Source organism: Acanthochromis polyacanthus, chromosome 1 (assembly GCF_021347895.1).
Source record: "Acanthochromis polyacanthus isolate Apoly-LR-REF ecotype Palm Island chromosome 1, KAUST_Apoly_ChrSc, whole genome shotgun sequence".
Taxonomy (NCBI): Eukaryota; Metazoa; Chordata; class Actinopteri; family Pomacentridae; genus Acanthochromis; species Acanthochromis polyacanthus.
The window spans coordinates 61,232,053-61,251,020 of NC_067113.1; the positions used below are offsets into that span (position 1 = coordinate 61,232,053).

Consider the following 18,968-nt stretch of genomic DNA (forward strand, 5'->3'; position numbering starts at 1 on the left):
GAAAGTCGTTTGATAGCTTTGAAAGATTGACACTGAGATGCAGTTGTCTATTTCTTCAAAGATGACAAGTGTCATCATATCCAGCAATGTTGTGTCCCAGGGTGGAGGTTCGGGTGCTTCCCCGTCTGCTTCGGAAAAGGCCTTTTCTGTCTTGAGAGAATTAGTTTTAATGCCACTCTCACGCCGAGACATTTACAGCCTCTTTGATTTTCTCCTGGGCCGCTTGGAGCTGGATGAAAGCAGTCGTATCCACTGGGGCATTTCAGCACAGAGTGAGTGCTAAAGATGTGGGAGGGATGTGGGAGCAGGAAGGAATGTGGAGGAGTTCCAACACTTGCTGTTCAAACAGTCGTAACTCCGCCCTTTTCTCCCTTCCACCTCTCTCTTTGCATCTTCCTCTCTCAATTTCAATTAAATTTGCTTCGCTGGCAAGACATGAAAGTCTGATCCTGCCAAAACATCAAGATAATCACGTTTGAATCTCATTCGTAGCTTGTGTGGGTGTTTGTGTCTGCCCTTACCTCTTCGTCCATCATCCTCCTCCTCACCCCCTGTTGTGGCAGAGAGTGCGGTTGAAACTGAGGCTTGATGTTTAGAAGTCCTGAACAAAGTTGTGTCTCTCTGTACTGTGGTCCCGCTTTGTGGTGACTGATAAAATGTTTTCGTTAAAGATGAAATGCGGTTTTCAGTCTGTTGTAGGGTGAATTTAGCTGGAGGCTGTGCATTTTTAAGAGCAAGAGCTACTTTGATTTGAGAAGCGTTCACAATCAGCTCTTTAGATAAGTCAAAGCACCACTTAAATTTAAGTTGTGGATCATAGAAACCTTTTTGAGCCAGCCGCTGTGTTAAGGACATCATATCACTGTGAGCAGGAAGGACATGTCCCCATTACTTCTCCTATATGAATCCTATATTTACAGGTTCCCACAACAGGTTGATTTACTCACTAAGTCTCGGTCAGAAGTGTCCTCTGAAACATCCACCATAATCCAGATTGAAAAATGAATGAAGGAAAGTTAATACAGTGATCTCCATGAAGCTTTTTCTTGTTGCTCTGAGCAGTAAGTAGAGTTTTGACTTCCTTGGCCCTTGCTTGTGTCTGTCAGGTCATCTTCTGAATGATTCTTGGGTGAAAATTCACTGCTCAAAAAAATTAAAGGAACACTTTTTAATCTAAGTATTGCATCAAATCAGTGAAACATGTGGGATACTGATCTGGTCAAGTAAGTAAAAGAGGGGGTTTTTAGTCAGTTTCAGCTGCTTTGGTGTTCATGAAATTAACAACAGGTGCACTAGAGGGGTAACAATGAGACACCCCTCAAAACAGGATTGGTTTTACACATGAAGGCCACTGACATTTTATTCCCTTCTTGTGTTTTCTGTCTGTTTTTCACTAGTTTTACATTTGGCTAGGCTCACCGTCACTACTGGTAGCATGAGGCGATACCTGGACCCTACAGAGGTTCCACAGACAGTCCAACCCCTCCACAATGGCACATCAATACGTGCCATTACCAGAAGGTTTGCTGTGTTGCCCAGCACAGTCTCAAGAGCATGGAGGAGGTTCCAGGAGAGAGGCAGTTACTCGAGGAGAGCTGGACAGGGCTGCAGAAGGTCCTCGACCCATCAGCAGGACAGCTATCTGCTCCTTTGAGCATGGAGGACCAGGATGAGCACTGCCAGAGCCCTACAAAATGGCCTCTAGCAGGCCACTGGTGTGAATATCTCTGACCAAACAATCAGAAAGAGATGTAATGAGAATGGTCTGAGGGCCTGACATCCTCTAGTGGCCCCTGTGCTCGCTGACTGACACCGTGGAGCTTGATTAGCATTTGCCATAGAGCACAGGAATTGGCAGGTCTGCCAATGGTGCCCTTTGCTTTTCACGGATGAGAGCAGATTCATTGTGAGCACATGTCACAGACATGGAAAGGTCTGGAAAAGCCATGGAGAATGTTATGCTGCCTGTAACATGGTTTAGCATGACCGGTTTGGTGGTGAGTCAGTGATGGTCTGAGGAGGCATATCTATGGAGGGACGCACAGACCTCTACAGGCTGGACAACGGCACTCTGACTGCCTTTAGGTATCAGGATGAAATCCTTGGGTCCATTGTCAGACCCTACACTGGTGCAATGGTCCTGGGTTCCTTGTGGTGCACGACAATGCCTGGCCTCATGTGGCAAGAGGATGCAGGCACTTCCTGGAGGATGAAGGAATCGACAGCACTGACTGGCCCCAATACTCACTGGACCTAAATCCAATAGAACGCCTTTGGAACATTATGTTTTGTTCCATCCGACACCACCAGGTTTCTCCTTAGACTGTCCAGGAGCTCAGTGATGCCCTGGTTCGGATCTGGGAGGAGATACCCCAGGACACCATCCATCGTCTCATTCGGAGCTTGTCCCGATATTGTCAGGCTGCATACAAGCATATGGAGGTCATGCAAACTACTGAGTACCGTTTTGAGTTGCTGCCAAGGAATTTCAGAAAATGAACCAGTCTGCCACATCAGTTTTGCACTTTGATTTTGGAATGTCTTGAATTTAGCCCTCCTGGGGGTTGATAATTTTCATTTCTATCAAACAATGTGGCATCTTTTCATTCCTAACACATTAACCAGTTCATATCAATGTAAATATCCAGTTTGTTTTTCCCCCGCATTGAAATATGATGTGTTTTCAAAGTGTTCCTTTAATTTTTTTGAGCAGTGTATTTTAGGATGTATGATGATTTACACTCAGCTTTTTTGTTGTAAAATGATCTGGAAGTGTTAGGATTTACCTGAACTTTACTGCCCCTTTTATGTCCATTGCTCAGGTGGCACATCACACTGTTGGCAGTTTGGTTCCTATTCCCTCCACGTGTCAAAGTGTCTTTGGACACAACTTTGAAGCCCAGGCTGCTCCTGATGGCAGGCAAACACCTTGCATCTCAGCCCTGCAGCTATCATTGTGTGACTGTGTATGTGAATGGGTAAATGAGAACAAATTGCGGAGTGCTTTATAGAACCTAGTTAAGGTTAAACCTGCCAGAGGGTTTGATAGGATGGTTTCTTTACAGAAAAATACTAAAATCCGTCTGAAGCAGAAACTATTAAAACAAAATGAATAATCAGATTTTCAGCTTTCTAACAGTCCATCAAAGTATCTTGTGTAACGTGCAGTTCCACCTACAACAATCTGAGAAAAATGTAATCACAATCACTTTATTATGCATGTTTTATTCTGAAGTTTTCCAAAAGTATAGCATTTTCACGAGATGCTGAAAAGAACAAAAACAGTTCACTCCTCAATATAACTGGGAAGCCATGACTGACTCAACTGTGTCACACAATTCAAAGAGTTTTCAAGTGAACTGCAGGTGGTGTTAAAAAATCCATCCATCCATCCATTCTCTTCCATTCTCTTCCATTATCCTGGGCCGGGTCGTGGAGGCAGTAGACGAAGCAGGTCATTCCAGATGTCCCTCCCCCGGCGATGCTTTCCACATCTTCCTGGAGGATCCTGAGGCATTCCCAGGCTAGACAAGATACATAATCCCTCCAGCGAGTTCTGGGTCTGCCCTGGGGTTTCCTCCAAGGCGGTTGTGTTCAGAAAACCTCCAAAGGAAGTCTCCCCGGAGACATCCGAGTCAGACGTCCAAACCACCTCAAGAAGCAGTGGCTCTACTTTGAGCTTCCTCTGGATGTCCAAGCTTCTCACCTTATCTCTAAGGCTGAGCCCAGCCACCCTTATTTCAGCTACTTGTACCTGTGATCTCATTCTTTTGGTCACTACCTAGACCTTATGACCATAGGTGAGTGTTGGAACGTAGATGGACTGGTAAATGGAGGGCTTTGCCTTGCGACTCAGCTTCCTCTTCACCACAACGTTTTGGTACAACGCCCGAATTACTGCTGACACCACATCAAGCCGCCTGTCCATTTCTCGCTCCATTTTCCTATCACTCCTGAACAAGAGTCTGAGTTCCTTAAACTCCCTCGCTTGGGGACGCAATTGCCCCCTAACCCAGAGGGAACAACCCGCCGGTTTCCTGCAGAGAACCATGGCGTCAGACTTACTGCCAACAAACCAAGGACAGAACATGTACAATGGCACAATGACACAATAACACAGAACAGATAGGAGTCAAAGAGAGAGACTGAGAGTGAAATAAAACACACTTGATCAATAAAATCAATACAGCATTGTTGAACAACTACATACAGAGGAGCAAGTTGTTGGAAAATAAAATCAGAATGTTGAAACACTAGAACTGATGTGCTAAGTGGTATAAAAACACAAATTTTTGATGCTGTAAAAATATAAATAGCTAAATATCTCTTGCAGCATTTTTTTTCCAGTAGTGGTAATGCTGGTGGATAACCGGAAAAATGGGGAGCATTTCCACTTTTATGTTGTCCTTTTTATGATTTATGGTGTTATATCTTTGTGACTGCACAGACAACATGCTTGAGTTGTCCCTCCTTCTAGTCATGGTATGTGTTGTGTCCATAGAGGTGTAGGACTTTATATTGAAGTTAAAAATGAGCCCACAGTGAGTACAAACATGACGGGAGCAAAACAAAATGCACAGAAACTATTTGGAGTTCAGAGGGTTAAAGGGTTCTATGTAAGTGCAGACCATTTACATACAGACTGTGGTCAGTTTTACAGACTAAAACTACAGACAAGCTTCATGACTAAAAAAAAAACTATGACAGCATTCACAGAATCATCCATTTCTGCTCTGTCATTTGTCTCTCTTTCTGCATAAATATGCTGCTTTTATGGAAGATGCATCGAAATTGCTGTGAAACAGTTCAAACATGTTTTCCTAGAAGGACAGATCCAAAGCTGAAGCAGTGAAGGACTTTTCTTTTGCTTAGTATATGAATCTAAATGTGATTTTACGCAGAGTTAGTACATTAATAAGACAGCAATGTAACATAATAATACACAAAATCCGCATAGTAGTTCAAGTTCTTTTTTAATACTCCCATTGTTCTGGAAAGCATTATAACCAGCTAATGAAAATATCTGATTTGCTATTGTTTTTATGCTGCGCTTTATTCCTGTGATTGCACCACATGTGCTCTCCCTCTCTCTCTGGTCCACATTCATTATTATAATGTCTTCATTCACAAACCACAACTGACACTACTTTTATTTCCCTTTCTGCCGCCCACCAAAGCAGGAACACCACTTGTCGTATTTCACTCTGCCCCGGGCTGTGTTCATGTCAGAGCCATTGTTGGGTTTTGCTTCATCTGAAGTTTAATTGTATCCTTCCCACTGTAATATTGAACTCATTACATCAACAGGGAAGTTTCATTATGAATCAAGGCATGAAAGCAGAGCGCATTGCAGATGAGCCTGTACCCTGGCTCAGCGACATGTTTTGCATGATTCAGTGTTTGTTACTGAAAATGTCTATAGTCAGAGATTAGACAGAGCTGATGTCTCCCCAAAGGCAGTTCCTTGTTTGGAGATAGGCACACACACACACTCAAGCACACACACATATGCTCATAAGATGCACACTTAGTCATGAATCAAAAGTAGGTTATGCTTGTCATTTCAGATCTCTGCATCTCCTTCGATGTATTAATTTTGCCTCTTTCACGATCCTTGCTTTTGTCTAAATGACAGTTCAGACATTTGTTTCCGTCGCACCACAACCACACACTGCCATATGCAATGCCATGCTGAGACAGCGGATTAAGAGATGAATTAAGTCGAAGCTTTGGCCGTATCCTCACCAGTATCACAGACAACCAGCAGAGACGGGCGCCTGGCCTCCACATATGGCCATGTCTCTCCCAGCCAGGCCACAAGGCCGAGCCGGACACACACCAACACACACCCACAGCCGCTCACACACTTTCCCCCTCTATGTTTGCTCTGGAGTGTGTCTTCTAGCCAGTAATAATACCGCCCAGCCCCTTGTAAAGCCCGATAGATTATCCTCTTTCAAAATGTACAACACTGTGGCATTTGTTAGCATGTGCTGCTATTCTGATCTGGAGGACCGTTACTTCAAAAGGATGAAGTGCTATCATGTGGGATCAGAGTGTGGTTTTCATAAAGGCGCACTCATATGGACTTCAATAAGTGCATATATAGTTAACTCATAGCAATTGGCTAAACATGCATTCCTTCTGCTGATCTCTCCCCCTGCTTCCTATAGCAAATCTCATGTAAACCAGAACTATATTTCTTCTTCCCCTCCTGCTTCTGTTTTTGTGCACATGCTCTCCTTGACACGACATCTTATTCTGTACACATGTTGTTGAAAGGGCTGTAAAAGCCCTGTGTACCCTTTAATAACATTTACAGCCACATCTTGGATGCGTCAACATGATATCACAAGAAAGAACCAAATCAAAAGGTTGTAATTGCACTTCTTACTTACAGTATATGTAAAAACATTTGCCTACTTTGCCACCTCTGTAAGGAGGCTACTGTTGGTGAGCACTAAAGTGAATGAAATATTGTCAGCTAGTTCCATATGCTCTACACAAGTATGAAAATATATCATTATTGCCAGCACTGTGTGGTGAGATACAGTGCCAAGCAAAAGTTTAGATATACCTTTTCATTCAGTGCTTTTTATTTGTTTGTATTATTTTCTACATTGCATATTAATACTGAAGATTAATACGGTGGCCGACAAGGGCATACGCGCCGCAAACAAAAAAACGCAATACAAACGATCAAAACGCTACAAACACAGGAATGATGCAAACCCAAAAACACATAAAACAAATGCAACAGAGAAATGCTGCAACAAAAAAACGATGCATTCACAGAAACGCTGCAAAAGCAAAAACACACAAACCGACAAAACAAATGCAAAAGGGAAATGCTGCATACAAAACACGAAACAACTGCAAGAGAGAGACGCTGCAAATTCACGGAAGGTCGCCAGGCCACTAGGGGGAGCTAACCATACGGAAGGGACTGATCTTTTATACCGACAGGAAATACCCAGGAGGAAGTTGCAAAGAAGACAGCGGGATAAGAAAGTTTGCAAACACTTGGAGAGGAGAATAAAAAGGTATGTTTTCCCTTACGTCTTTTTTAAACACTCGGCCCTAGTCTCTTACAGTATTATCCAACAGCAGCAAATTTACTTAGCAAATATTAGCGTGCGTCTGTCTAGCAGACCGTTGCTAGGGACGCCGTTCGGCATCCTGGTGGAGGGAGACTGGAGTTGGCGTCCCTTTTTATGCTCCTCTGTGTTTGCAAACTTTCTTATCCCGCTGTCTTCTTTGCAACTTCCTCCTGGGTATTTCCTGTCAGTATAAAAGATCAGTCCCTTCCATATGGTCAGCTCCCCCTAGTGGCCTGGCAACCTTCCGTGAATTTGCAGCGTCTCTCTCTTGCAGTTGTTTCGGGGTTTGTATGCAGCATTTCCCTTTTGCATTTGTTTTGTCGGTTTGTGTGTTTTTGCTTTTGCAGCGTTTCTGTGAATGCATCGTTTTTTTTGTTGCAGCGTTTCTCTGCTGCATTTGTTTTATGTGTTTTTGGGTTTGCATCATTCCTGTGTTTGCAGCGTTTTGGTCGTTTGTATTGTGTTTTTTTGTTTGAGGCGCGTATGCCCTTGTCGGCCACCGTAGTTTAACACTTTTGAGTTTACAACATAATTCCATATGCATTCTTTTATAGTTTTGATGTGTTCAGTTTTAGCAATGTATAAAATAATGAAATAAAAACTACTGAATGAGAAGATGTGTCCAAACTTTTGACTGGTCATGTACATGTGAAAACAAAACAATTTCAGAATAGTTTTTCTCTTAATAAAAAGGATTCTAGAGAAAAAAAATATGTGTTTTTTATCATATCACATGGTGAATAATGTGGGTAACCTACATTTTTAAAAGAAAATCTGTACAAACAAAAAATAATAAAATTCATTTTAGAAAAAGATAAAAAATCTGGCACCAAGGGTGAAACTTGTAAAAATGATGACTAATATTTCTAAATATATAACTAAATATATAACTAATATTTCACTGTGTATCTTTAAAGTTTCTTTATTTACAATTATTTGTACTTTTATATGTGTACTATTGGACAAGGACATTATGTACAATTTGGTTTTTGTTTTAAAATAATCAACATGCAAATGAATGCTTTTATGTGTAATTCTGCTAGATATTATATGTAATGAAAAACTGATAAAATCTGTTAAATGATATCTTAAAAACTGCTTACTATTTTCAATCCTTAAGATATTTTTCTGTTAAATAACAGCAACAATAATAATAACCAGATTTAAATACAGTGGGAAACTGTAATTATCCAAACATTGAAAAAATAATAATTCAGCATTAAAAATACAGATTATTGATGATGGTGTTATTTACAGTTCCAGGCCTGTTTTGTATTTATTAATTAATATGAAAATAATTACTTTGGAGTTTACATGAATATTAATGTTTTTTTTCTGCAATTTTACTACATAGCTGTAATTTCCCCAAAAAAACAGAAAGTCTGTAAAATAACTAAATATATTATTTTTTAAAATATAGTTGAAACTGTTCAAAAATATGAATTCTTTTTAGCCTTTTGTGTGTTCTTAAGGTTGTATAGACTTAAACCAGGTGTCCTACATGCTGTCCACTCCAATTATAGTTTTAGTATCTCCATTGCAATCAGTTTGATTTTCCTTCCATTCTTCTGCTTGCAGTTCAGAATGAAAGGTCTCAGAGGTCACCATCCGTTCCTCCATTCTTCCCATCCATTCATAAATCTACTATACTCAACATCCGGTATAAATCTAAGCTATACGTTCACATGCAATCATGTAAATCCTTCCATCCAACCATAAATTGATCAGCAGTGATTCTTTGTGTACATCCACTCATCCCTCCATCTGTCCGTCCCTCATTCCATCACAGACAGATGTACATCTCAGCCTGTGGACCAACACCAGCCGTCCATCTCTGCTGTGTGTCTGATCGGCAGAGATCACAGCGGGGTGCGTGTGTGTGTGTGTGTGTGTGTGTGTGTGTGTGTGTGTGTGTGTGTGTGTGTGTGTGTGTGTGTGTGTGTGTGTGTGTGTGTGTGTGTGTGTGTGTGTGTGTGTGTGTGTTGGACGGGGAGTAGCATGCTAAGCTAATTTGCCCGGAGGACGGGGGGAAACGGAGAAAGTGGCAGATGGTGATGGAGTGATGGGGGGAAGGATTGCATGTCACTAGGGTAGTGGAAGGAGGGGGTGGGGGCTGTGTGTGCATGTATCCATGTGTGTGCACGCATGCCGGATTAGTGTGTGTTTGCATAGTTGTCTGTCCTGTGCATTTTCTTCCAATCTGTGTGTAACGGTATGTTTGTGTGTGGGCGAGGTGGTCACACCCCTCTCACAAGTGATGCCACCGGTGAGCAGAAAACACGCCAGTTGTAGCTACATCTCTCCATCCACCTTTGGGGTTTATTTCAAAACTCTCTTGCTCTTCTGGACACTTTATCTGGGACACATTTGAGCGAAATCCCTGCACCCTCAGCATCATGAAGTGGCTGGCATCAGTGCGTGCGATCCTGGCTGGAGGCAGCCGTAGTGCCCCCGTGACCCCTGCTGCCAGCCCCAACTTACCCTCCAAGGCAGACCTGCATAACAAACAGGTAAGCTGAAAAAAGTAAAACCAAAAGACAGGATGCTCAGCCTGACAAGCAGAGCATGTGTTATCTGCAGTACAGCTATAGTGTGTAATTGTTTGGACTAACTTTTGCTTGCGCTTGAGGCTTTCCCAATCAATTCTGTCATCTAAATACTGTTTTGATGCATCTCACAAGACTTTCTAATCTGTCTGAGCTGGTGTTTAGTGTTTTTTTTTTTTTTGTTTTTTTTGCTACAATCCATCTAATTACACTTGGAACGAGACTTGCGCTGTATTGTCGAAACAGTGCGCTTTTGTGTGCGTGCGCATGCAACCTGCACAAAATCACTGTCCGGGAATGCATGCAAGAAGCCGTGAATGAGAGGGGATTTATTTTGCTTGGCTCTCCTGCTTTCCTTTGCTTACAGTGAACCTGATTCTGTGCTTCTCTGTGCTATTGTATGGAAATCGGTATACACTCCTTCCTGTGCCAAATCTTTCCGCTCTGTCCAAGAACAACAAAAAAAATACAATCAACTACATGTTCTCAAGGTCTGCTCATAAATTTGCAGATATATTTTGAAGAGGAAGTGCGTAGCGACTTCAGAGAATAGTGGGTCATGTGTGTTTGTGTGTAAAACCACAGTAGTAGTATTAATCCCTCACCCTGACCTCCCACCGGCTGATCCTACAACTATCCTACACATCACTACCAGGCTACTGTTCGATCCTTTCCGACACTGACAATTAAAACCCAATGCTGACTATTTTATATGTTAGTTTTGAAAAATCAGAGGTGGAGCAGTGGGTACAGTCTTCTTCCTGCAGCATCCAAACTCAGTGGATGTGGAAGCAGCCACAGTTTGTCATGAATATTAATGAGTGAGAACTGCTCCATTCAGAAAGCACCGGGAGGCAGCAAACTCATTACACACCGATGACTGACCCCTAAACATGTCACCGGTGTGTGTCTGTGTGTGTGTGCTGACTGCAAGGTGGATCACGTTGCACATATCTTGCAAGTCATTCCTCCTGAACAGCCTTCCAGGTACGACTCTGTTGCCCGTTCATTTGTATTTGTGTTTGCTCCTTGAGCAACAGAGCAAGGAGAGTTCAAGATTCTCGGGATCTTGTTCACGAGTGATGGGAAAATGGAGCGAGAGATGGACAGGCGGATTGGTGTGGCGTCAGCAGTAAGGCAGGCGTTGTACCAAACCGTCGTGGTGAAGAGGGAGCTGAGCCGTAAAGCGAAGCTCTCGATTTACCAGTCCATCTACATTCCAACCCTCACCTATGGTCATGAGCTTTGGGTAGTGACCGAAAGAACAAGATCGTGGATATAAGCGGCCGAAATGAGCTTCCTCCGTAGGGTGGCTGGGCTCAGCCTTAGAGATAGGGTGAGGAGCTCAGACATCCGGAGGGAGCTCGGAGTAGAGCCGCTGCTCCTTTACATCGAAAGGAGCCAGTTGAGGTGGTTTGGCCATCTGATTCGGATGCCTCCAGGGAGACTTCCTTTGGAGGTTTTCTGAGCACATCCGTCTGGGAGGAGACCCCGGGGTAGACCCGGGACTCGCTGGAGGGATTATGTATCTCGTCTGGCCTGGGAACGCCTCGGGATCCCCCAGGAAGAGCTGGAAAGCGTCGCTGGGGGGAGGGACATCTGGAACAACCTGCTTCGTCTGCTGCCTCCGTGACCCGGCCCCGGATAAGTGGAAGAAAATGGATGGATGGATGGATCTGTTGCTCAAGGATGCCATTTCTTTTTTTTCTTTTTTTTCTGTTTCTCAGCTTCTTGTGTTCCAGGTTGAGATTATGTGGTCTAACCTGATCTGAAGTGGAAGAAAGAAATCCATCCATCCATTCTCTATACACCGCTTTATCCTCACTAGGGTTGCGGGGGGTGCTAGAGCCTATCCCAGCTGACTCGGTCGAAGGCAGGGGACACCCTGGACAGGTCGCCAGTCTGTCGCAGGGCTAAATATACAGACAAACAATCACACTCACATTCACACCTATGGGCAATTTAGAGTAATCAATTAACCTCTGCATATTTTTGGACTGTGGGAGGAAGCCAGGGTGCCCGGAGAAAACCCACACGTGCACAGGGAGAACATGGAAACTCCATGCAGAAAGATCCCAGGCCCAGGCCGGGATTTGAACCGGGGATCTTCTTGCTGCAAGGCGAAAATGCTAACCACTACTCAACTGTGCAGTCCTATTTGCCTATCAGGAAAGTGAAAATTAGATCCCTTTTTTTTGACTGGCCGCACTTGGCTTCTAGAAGATGGTGTCTATCCAAGCTGACACACACCTATAACCAATTTAGGCTCATCAATTAACCTGAGCAAGTTTTTGGGCTGTGGGAAGAAGCTGGAGTACCCGGAGATGTACGTAAATTATGTATGCAAATTATTCTGCTCTGCCGCTAAACAGCAAAATCTAAAAGAAAACTTCCTTGGCTCAAATGAATCTGCACAGTGTCTGGAATTTGTCTCAGTTTCTGAGCTTCCATAATGTATTTTTATGCACATTTTGAAGATTGTTATTAGAAAAATGCATTAAAACACCAAAATTTTTGAGAGAGAAACAAATATGCTCACTTGAGGTAGTTTTTGACTTAATCTGAAAATAATTAATGCACACAATGGGACATGGAAACACCCTTGTTGAATATGTTCAGCAACAGAGTACATGTGACTTACATAGCATGAAACGTGACATGATGGAATAATTACAACTTTCCCAACTGAAAACACTTCCATAAGATCTGACGTGTAAGACGTGTAAATGACCAAAGTTTGCGTGTGTTTCTTCTTCTTCATGACACTTTAGCTGCTAGCACAACTTCTGCCCTGCATTCCAAAACACATACTGTATCTACTTTCAGTGTGGATTTCAGCTGCCCTTACAAAATGCATGCCATTCCATGCAGTATGCATACACTGGGGTCATAGTACTACACCATAATGCTGTGTCCTAAGCCTTGATTGTCTTGCTCATATGTCCATCGCAGCTGAACTGTTTGTACTCTCCTAAAGCTTGTTACTGGGACATACACTCAAAAAAAATATAAACGCAACACTTTTGTTTTCGCTCCCATTTTTTATGAGATGAACTCAAAGATCTAAAACTTTTTTCCACATACAAAATATCACCATTTCTCTCAAATATTGTTCACAAATCTGTCTAAATCTGTGACAGTGAGCACTTCTCCTTTGCTGAGATAATCCATCCCACCTCACAGGTGTGCCATATCAAGATGCTGATTAGACACCATGATTAGTGCACAGGTGTGCCTTAGACTGCCCACAATAAAAGGCCACTCTGAAAGGTGCAGTTGTGTTTTATTGGGGGGGTCTAGATTGTATTTCTTTATTTTTTAGTGTTATCTTGACTGAAAAAAAGTTTTTCTTTCAAAAATAAAAATAGAGAACAAATAAATTATCAGTGTTATTATTATTATTATTATTATCTCAAGTAAACAATAAAAAAAAAGAGTTTTCTGAAAATGGAGTTACCTGTTTTTGCAAATAAACTCTTCATATATAATGTAGATATAGTGTGTCGAGCATCACACTGCCAGGATAACACTAGTATAGAAGGCCAACTGATAGCTTGTCCTGTGTCTCAAAATTATAATATCTCAGGTTCCGCAATAACAGTATTTTCAGTTAAGACCAGGAAATGATAAAAATGGTGCTGAAGCATGGCATAAGAAGCCATCCGTGTTTAACATGCAAGTAACAAACTGGAATGGTAGTATATATAGTATGATTACATGGGTATTGTAACACATACCTTATATTATTCCTGACTTCTTCTACTCTGCTGCATGTGCAACGTAATCTTTACCGCCACCGTCTGACAACGCCAGGGCAGCTCTAAGGAGTCAATGGGAACAAGCCTAATTTGCACCCCCCCCCCCCCCCTTTTTTTTTTACAACATAAAAAAATTAATTGCTTCAAACTTACTTGACAGTTGTATGGTCACTGTGCTAGTGGTCAAATTTACATCTGAACTGTGTTCCTTTCTCATGTTTATCATGTTATTATCACACTGAACATGATAAAATGTCCTTGGTTGACTTATTTGTTTGCTTCATAGTGGGGGTGAGAAGAAAGAAGTCATTAACCTATCTTTAAATAAAGAGATGATTTATTTCTTATGAGAACAAGAAAAAACCACTGGGCAACTAATTTTCCCTTTGCCCTGACTTCTGGAACATTCATCTTCAATTTGGTTCAAAATGCAAAGTGATTATCAGGTTATTTGAATCCCAAGTGTCAAATAAATACTGAGATACCGGCAAATGCAAGTTTTAATCCTTTTAGGGATGCTGGAAATTGCGAAGCAGCTTCAGAAATAGATCCCAGACTGCAAGTGTTTATGTGTTTACTGCTGTTTACATGATCACCCGCAGATCCTTATGCTTGGAACAATGAGCATTTCAAACAGAACTGAGCCACAGTTTAAACAGATGCTTATACGATGTAGATTTTTGCAGTGGAGGAAACATGTCACCTCATCTGTAATGGCTCCAGTGCCCTTGGATGGTACAACAGCTGAAAGCAACTATCAAACTCAAATGACTTTAATCATTACGTGTTCCTTTTCATTATGGTGCGGGTTTGGCGGTCAGCTGCCCTCACTTGTATTGAAAACGTTCAGACGATGTATTGGAGTGATTACTTCCTCATCTAGAGCTCAGACAGGATTTGGGGGCCGCAGAGTCAGAATCTGTGTGTTCCTTTCCAGACTAATAGCAGATAATGAGGGCAGCGTAATATTGACTCACCTAATATTTACAGCAGGAATGCCTCTGACCGAGGCTGGGTGATTGATGAGCGGGCTGCACCCCAATCATCCAGACTTTCGAAATCACCGAGAGCCAGTGAGTCGGGTTGCAATGTTGTGTGTTTTCTCAAACAACCGCAGACGGCAGCAGATAGAAGGAACAGAGGGAGCCGAAAATGCAGCGCCAGGTAGAAGTAGAAACACTATCGGTTCATGTTTTAGCTGTTTTGGCTGATGCACTTCAGGTTAGCTTACAGAGTGCAGCAGGGCAGCACACTATTAAAATAATGTTTGGACTCAGCTCGCATGAGTTTTTTCAGTTCTGACAACTTTGGATGAAACTATGTTCAACCAACAAACTAAATTTAGTAAAGAGAAATAGATTTGCTTTTAAAATGAAAGATGTTTAAAATTTCGAGTCCCAACCACCTGAAATTTTGTAGGCATGTTAACCTGCCTGAATGTATTTACAATTAAATTTAAAAAAAATTTTGTGTGTTTTTGCTTTCCAGCTCATGCTACAATAAGTGGAGATTGCTAATTTATCTATTACACATAGAACACATGTAATAGTTATAACAGACATATAATAATTAGGCCCCTCTTCAACCGGTCCTACAAGAAAATAGTGCTTGCAAAAGGTTCCGAGGTACATATTGAATATGCACAAACCAGCATTGGGGGGGAATGGATATGCTACCTCGGCTGCAGTCTGAATAAAAGTGGTTGCGACAATAGGTGTCAAGGGGTTAAGATAGGGTTGGACTTGATATCCTGAACTCAAGGTTATTAAGTTAACTACATTAAGTTAGCTCAAACTTGAATGTACCTGTAAATCAACTATTGCAGAAATTTGAACTCACATTGCACCCCTAACTTTTGCACAGGAGATTGGTTTTTGAAATCCCGGTCAACTGTACAGTGAGGATCCTTAGGCAAGGTCCTTAGTGCTTCCCCATCTACCTACCTGGTGTTGTATCTACTCATGTACACTGCCGTTCAAAAGTTTGGGGTCACTTGGAAATATGATTATATTGAAAGACAAACAGTTTTTTTTTTCAATGAGGATAACATCCAGTCTAGATGCTGTTAATTTTGCTTTGGCAATTCTAGCTGGAAACGGCTGACTTTTAATGGAATATCTACATAGGGGTACATTTCCAGCAACCATCACTCCTGTGTTCTAATGCTACATTGTGTTGAAAGTCTAATTCAAGACTAGAAAAGCCTTTTGCAATTATGTTAGCACATGAATAAAAGTGTGAGTTTTCATGGACAACATGAAATTGTCTGGGTGACCCCAAACTTTTGAACGTTAGTGTATGATATTAAGTGGAAAAGGAAAAGTGAAGATCAAACTGTGTGAGTGAAAACCATATTATAGAGAGTGCAGGACTTTAGTTGGCTCAAAGAGAGGAATGTGATTTCTGGGGGCTCTTTGTAATTTCAATGAAAGCCACATAAAACAGATGGAAACAAATGAAAACCACCCACCAGGGAAAAGGGCAAAGCTATCTCGCAGTTAAAAATTAAACCCAACTGAAACACTCGACTCGTATAAAGGGAGTGAGAGAAAAGAGGCAGGTTTTGGTTGAAGAGTGGAAACATCGGTTCGACCTTGAGTCGCCCCTTTGATTTCTTTATCAGGTCACTGGCAGATAAGAAGGGAAGTGTTCCCAACAGCTGTGTGCTGGTGTGAGAGAGAGGCTTTTGTTTTATCAGTGGATAAAGGTGCCATGAATCACTTAGAGCTATCAGCAATTTCCGCTTTTAGACCTACATTTGCTTAATCCTCTTCTCGGGATCCTTCCTAAACCTCACAGATCAATAAGTAACACCTCACTGAGGGTTTGCCATGTTGACTTCCTCTTTTCAGAGATTAATCACTTATCAGATCATCAGGGTGTTACTCTGACATCATAGATTAAATTTTGGATTTGTTGTTTCAGCAGGTGGTACTCACTGATGACACTGCTTTAATACCTAATTCCTTCTCTGTCTATTTCTAGTAATTGCAAAAACTCTCAAACTGTGGTCTGGATTTTGCTCTGAGTTTACAACGGTGCATTTTAATAGCTGTCTGTTTGCTAAATCAGTAATGCTGATTGTGGCAAAGCTCCATTTTTAATCCATGCTAATGATGTAACTCTAGGAATGGTACCATCAGTAGACCACTCAGTCCATCCCTTTTGGTCCACACTTTAATGTCCCCACAACGATCAAAAGATGGCCATGGAATTTTGTGCAATATCTGAACATCTATTCTATATGTTGGTCCAAATTTGGTGCCTGCAATGTAATAATTTGATGATTCCTGAACCCTCCATCTAGACCCATCTTCAGCTGAAAATGTTCACATTTCCAATAATCATTTTCTTTTCTTTCCTTTCCTTTTTTGCAACATCTTAAAAGTTTGCTTCAAATTTATTTGACAGTCATGTATGAATACACCTACAGAGTCACAGGTCTGACTGTAGTCCATTGCTTTGATTTTATTTTAAAGGTGTTTTGAGACTAATCATGATGGGTGCCCTCTATCCTGACCCCCCTCACAGCCAGGGTTGGACACTGTCTGGGTTTGCTGACCTGATGTTGTATTCAGAAATGGAGATCAATTCAGTGATGCTGTGCGCTTTTTGCTCCTGTCTCATTTTTACTTAGTGGCAGCTCTTTTTCCACTACAGCGTAATGTTCTGCACCTCTATGGAAACAGCACAACCATGGCTGGAAGTAGAGAGAACTCTGAAATGTCTTTAAAGCAGTATAACACAGGAATACCATCAAATAGAAAAACATAGAAAACTTGAATTTCTCAGACTTTTTAAAATTAAAAAATCTTGAATCCCCATGTACAACATGTTCCCAAGTGACCTTATGTGAATGGTGCTTGTCTCATGTCTGCTCTGTGTGAACACAGCCTGCAGTTCAACCCAGTACGTATAAAAATCTTAAGATTTTTGTCACATGTTTGCAGGAAAATCTCTAGGTTACAACAAAGAGTGGATTTATTTTTCACAGAAACTGGTTAGAGCACATGGTTTGTTTGTTTTTTATTGGGGGGGGGGGGGATCACAGACCATTTTAACGAAATATCACCATTTTATACTAAAAATTCAGTAATTTCTTTTACAGATACTACATCTAAGACCATAAAAAATATTTGTCTTTATTGACAGTTTACAGGCTGTGATAATTGGTGTCATTTTGGCGATTTTGCTGAGACAATAGCCATCCATCCATTATCTACACACCACTTAATGCTCATTAGGTTTGTGGGGGCTGGAGTCTATCCCAGCTGACTTAGGGTGAAGGCAGGGGACACCTGGACAGGTTGCCTGTCTATCACTGGGATATACATAGAGACAAACAATCACATTCACACCTACGGACAATTTAGAATCACCAATTAACCTCAGCATGTTTTTACTGTGGGAGGAAGCTGGAGAACCCAGAGAAAACCCACACATGAACAGGGAGAACATGCAAACTCCATGCAGAAAGATCTTGGGAAGGCGGGGACGTGAACCAGAGATCTTCTAGCTGCAAGGCAATGGTGCTAACCACTACGCCACTGTACAGCCTGCAAGACAACATGCCGACCAAAAAAAAAAAAAAGGCGAGAGCCACTGTAGCCACATGTGCTCTTAGAAAAACAGCAGGAGAAAGAAAAGGAAATGAACGCACATGTGAAGGTCACTCGCTTGTGATGGATATGTGTAGCCAACCAGCAGATGGATGGCGTGTCTGCGTCAGTGCTGAGAAACATCTTGTCACTCTTCCAGTAATTGCTCCAATCACCCTGAACAAATCTTTTCACTCTCTCTGCTCAGACAGTTCAGGGATGTACAACCTCTATCACTCCTGGGCTCACTCTGTCTTTCTTACTTCCTGTCTGTTTTCACCTCATTAAGTTTAGCTTCCCCTGCCCCGTCTCTCCGTCTTCTGTCTGTCTTCCCTTCCTCTCATTTTCTTTGCTTAAATCTCTCAGTAATATAATCGTAAATGTAGAAAAGGATCTTATGTTAAAGCCTGAATAGCGTGACATTAAGATTCATAGTTGCAAGGTGAGTTTATCTGGCCTTATCCTACACTTCCTGACTCACTCTTTCTTTTTCTGTATCTGCTTAATGTGACTCATGGTCTCACCCACTCATCGGCTTCGAATGCTATAATAATAACAGCTCATTGACCGTCGCTCTCTCTATCTGAGCCTGTTTTTCTCACCTCTCCATCAAGTGTTACACCGATAAACCTCCGCTGACTCTTGCAGTCTTTCTCTTGGCTGAAGTGACTGCGCCGGCACTGCAAAGCCCCATTGACTTGTCCATTAGCTTCCTTCCTTTATTTCTGTCATCGCTTTCTTTTAATTTCTACTTTTTTCTCTGTGAGCAACACTTAAAAGCCACACACTTACTGAACGAAAACAAAGACAGACATACACATTCTCCTTTCATTCCACTTTGTACCTGCAGATACTGTACAAGAACCTTGGAGTGTAGAAGCATATTGATGCAAAGAAATCACTAAACCAGCACTAATTCATATTTTATATAAAAGGAGTCTGCGGTTCCCATCAGCTCGCTGGTTT

General features: G+C 41.8%; 1 protein-coding gene across 3 annotated transcripts in view; it reads left to right on the forward strand.

The window, feature by feature from the left end:
• The window catches only part of nav3 (neuron navigator 3), a 660,678-nt gene that overhangs the window by 320,153 nt on the left and 321,557 nt on the right, over positions 1-18,968 (forward strand). The window contains exon 1 of one of the 3 annotated variants that reach the window (XM_051948567.1): positions 9,393-9,610. The exons of the other annotated variants lie outside the window; for them this stretch is intronic. Coding sequence (XP_051804527.1) covers positions 9,497-9,610 — 114 coding nt within the window. The 5' untranslated portion in view covers positions 9,393-9,496. Of the gene's footprint in view, positions 1-9,392; positions 9,611-18,968 lie in introns of those variants that run through there. 3 annotated transcript variants of the gene reach the window in all.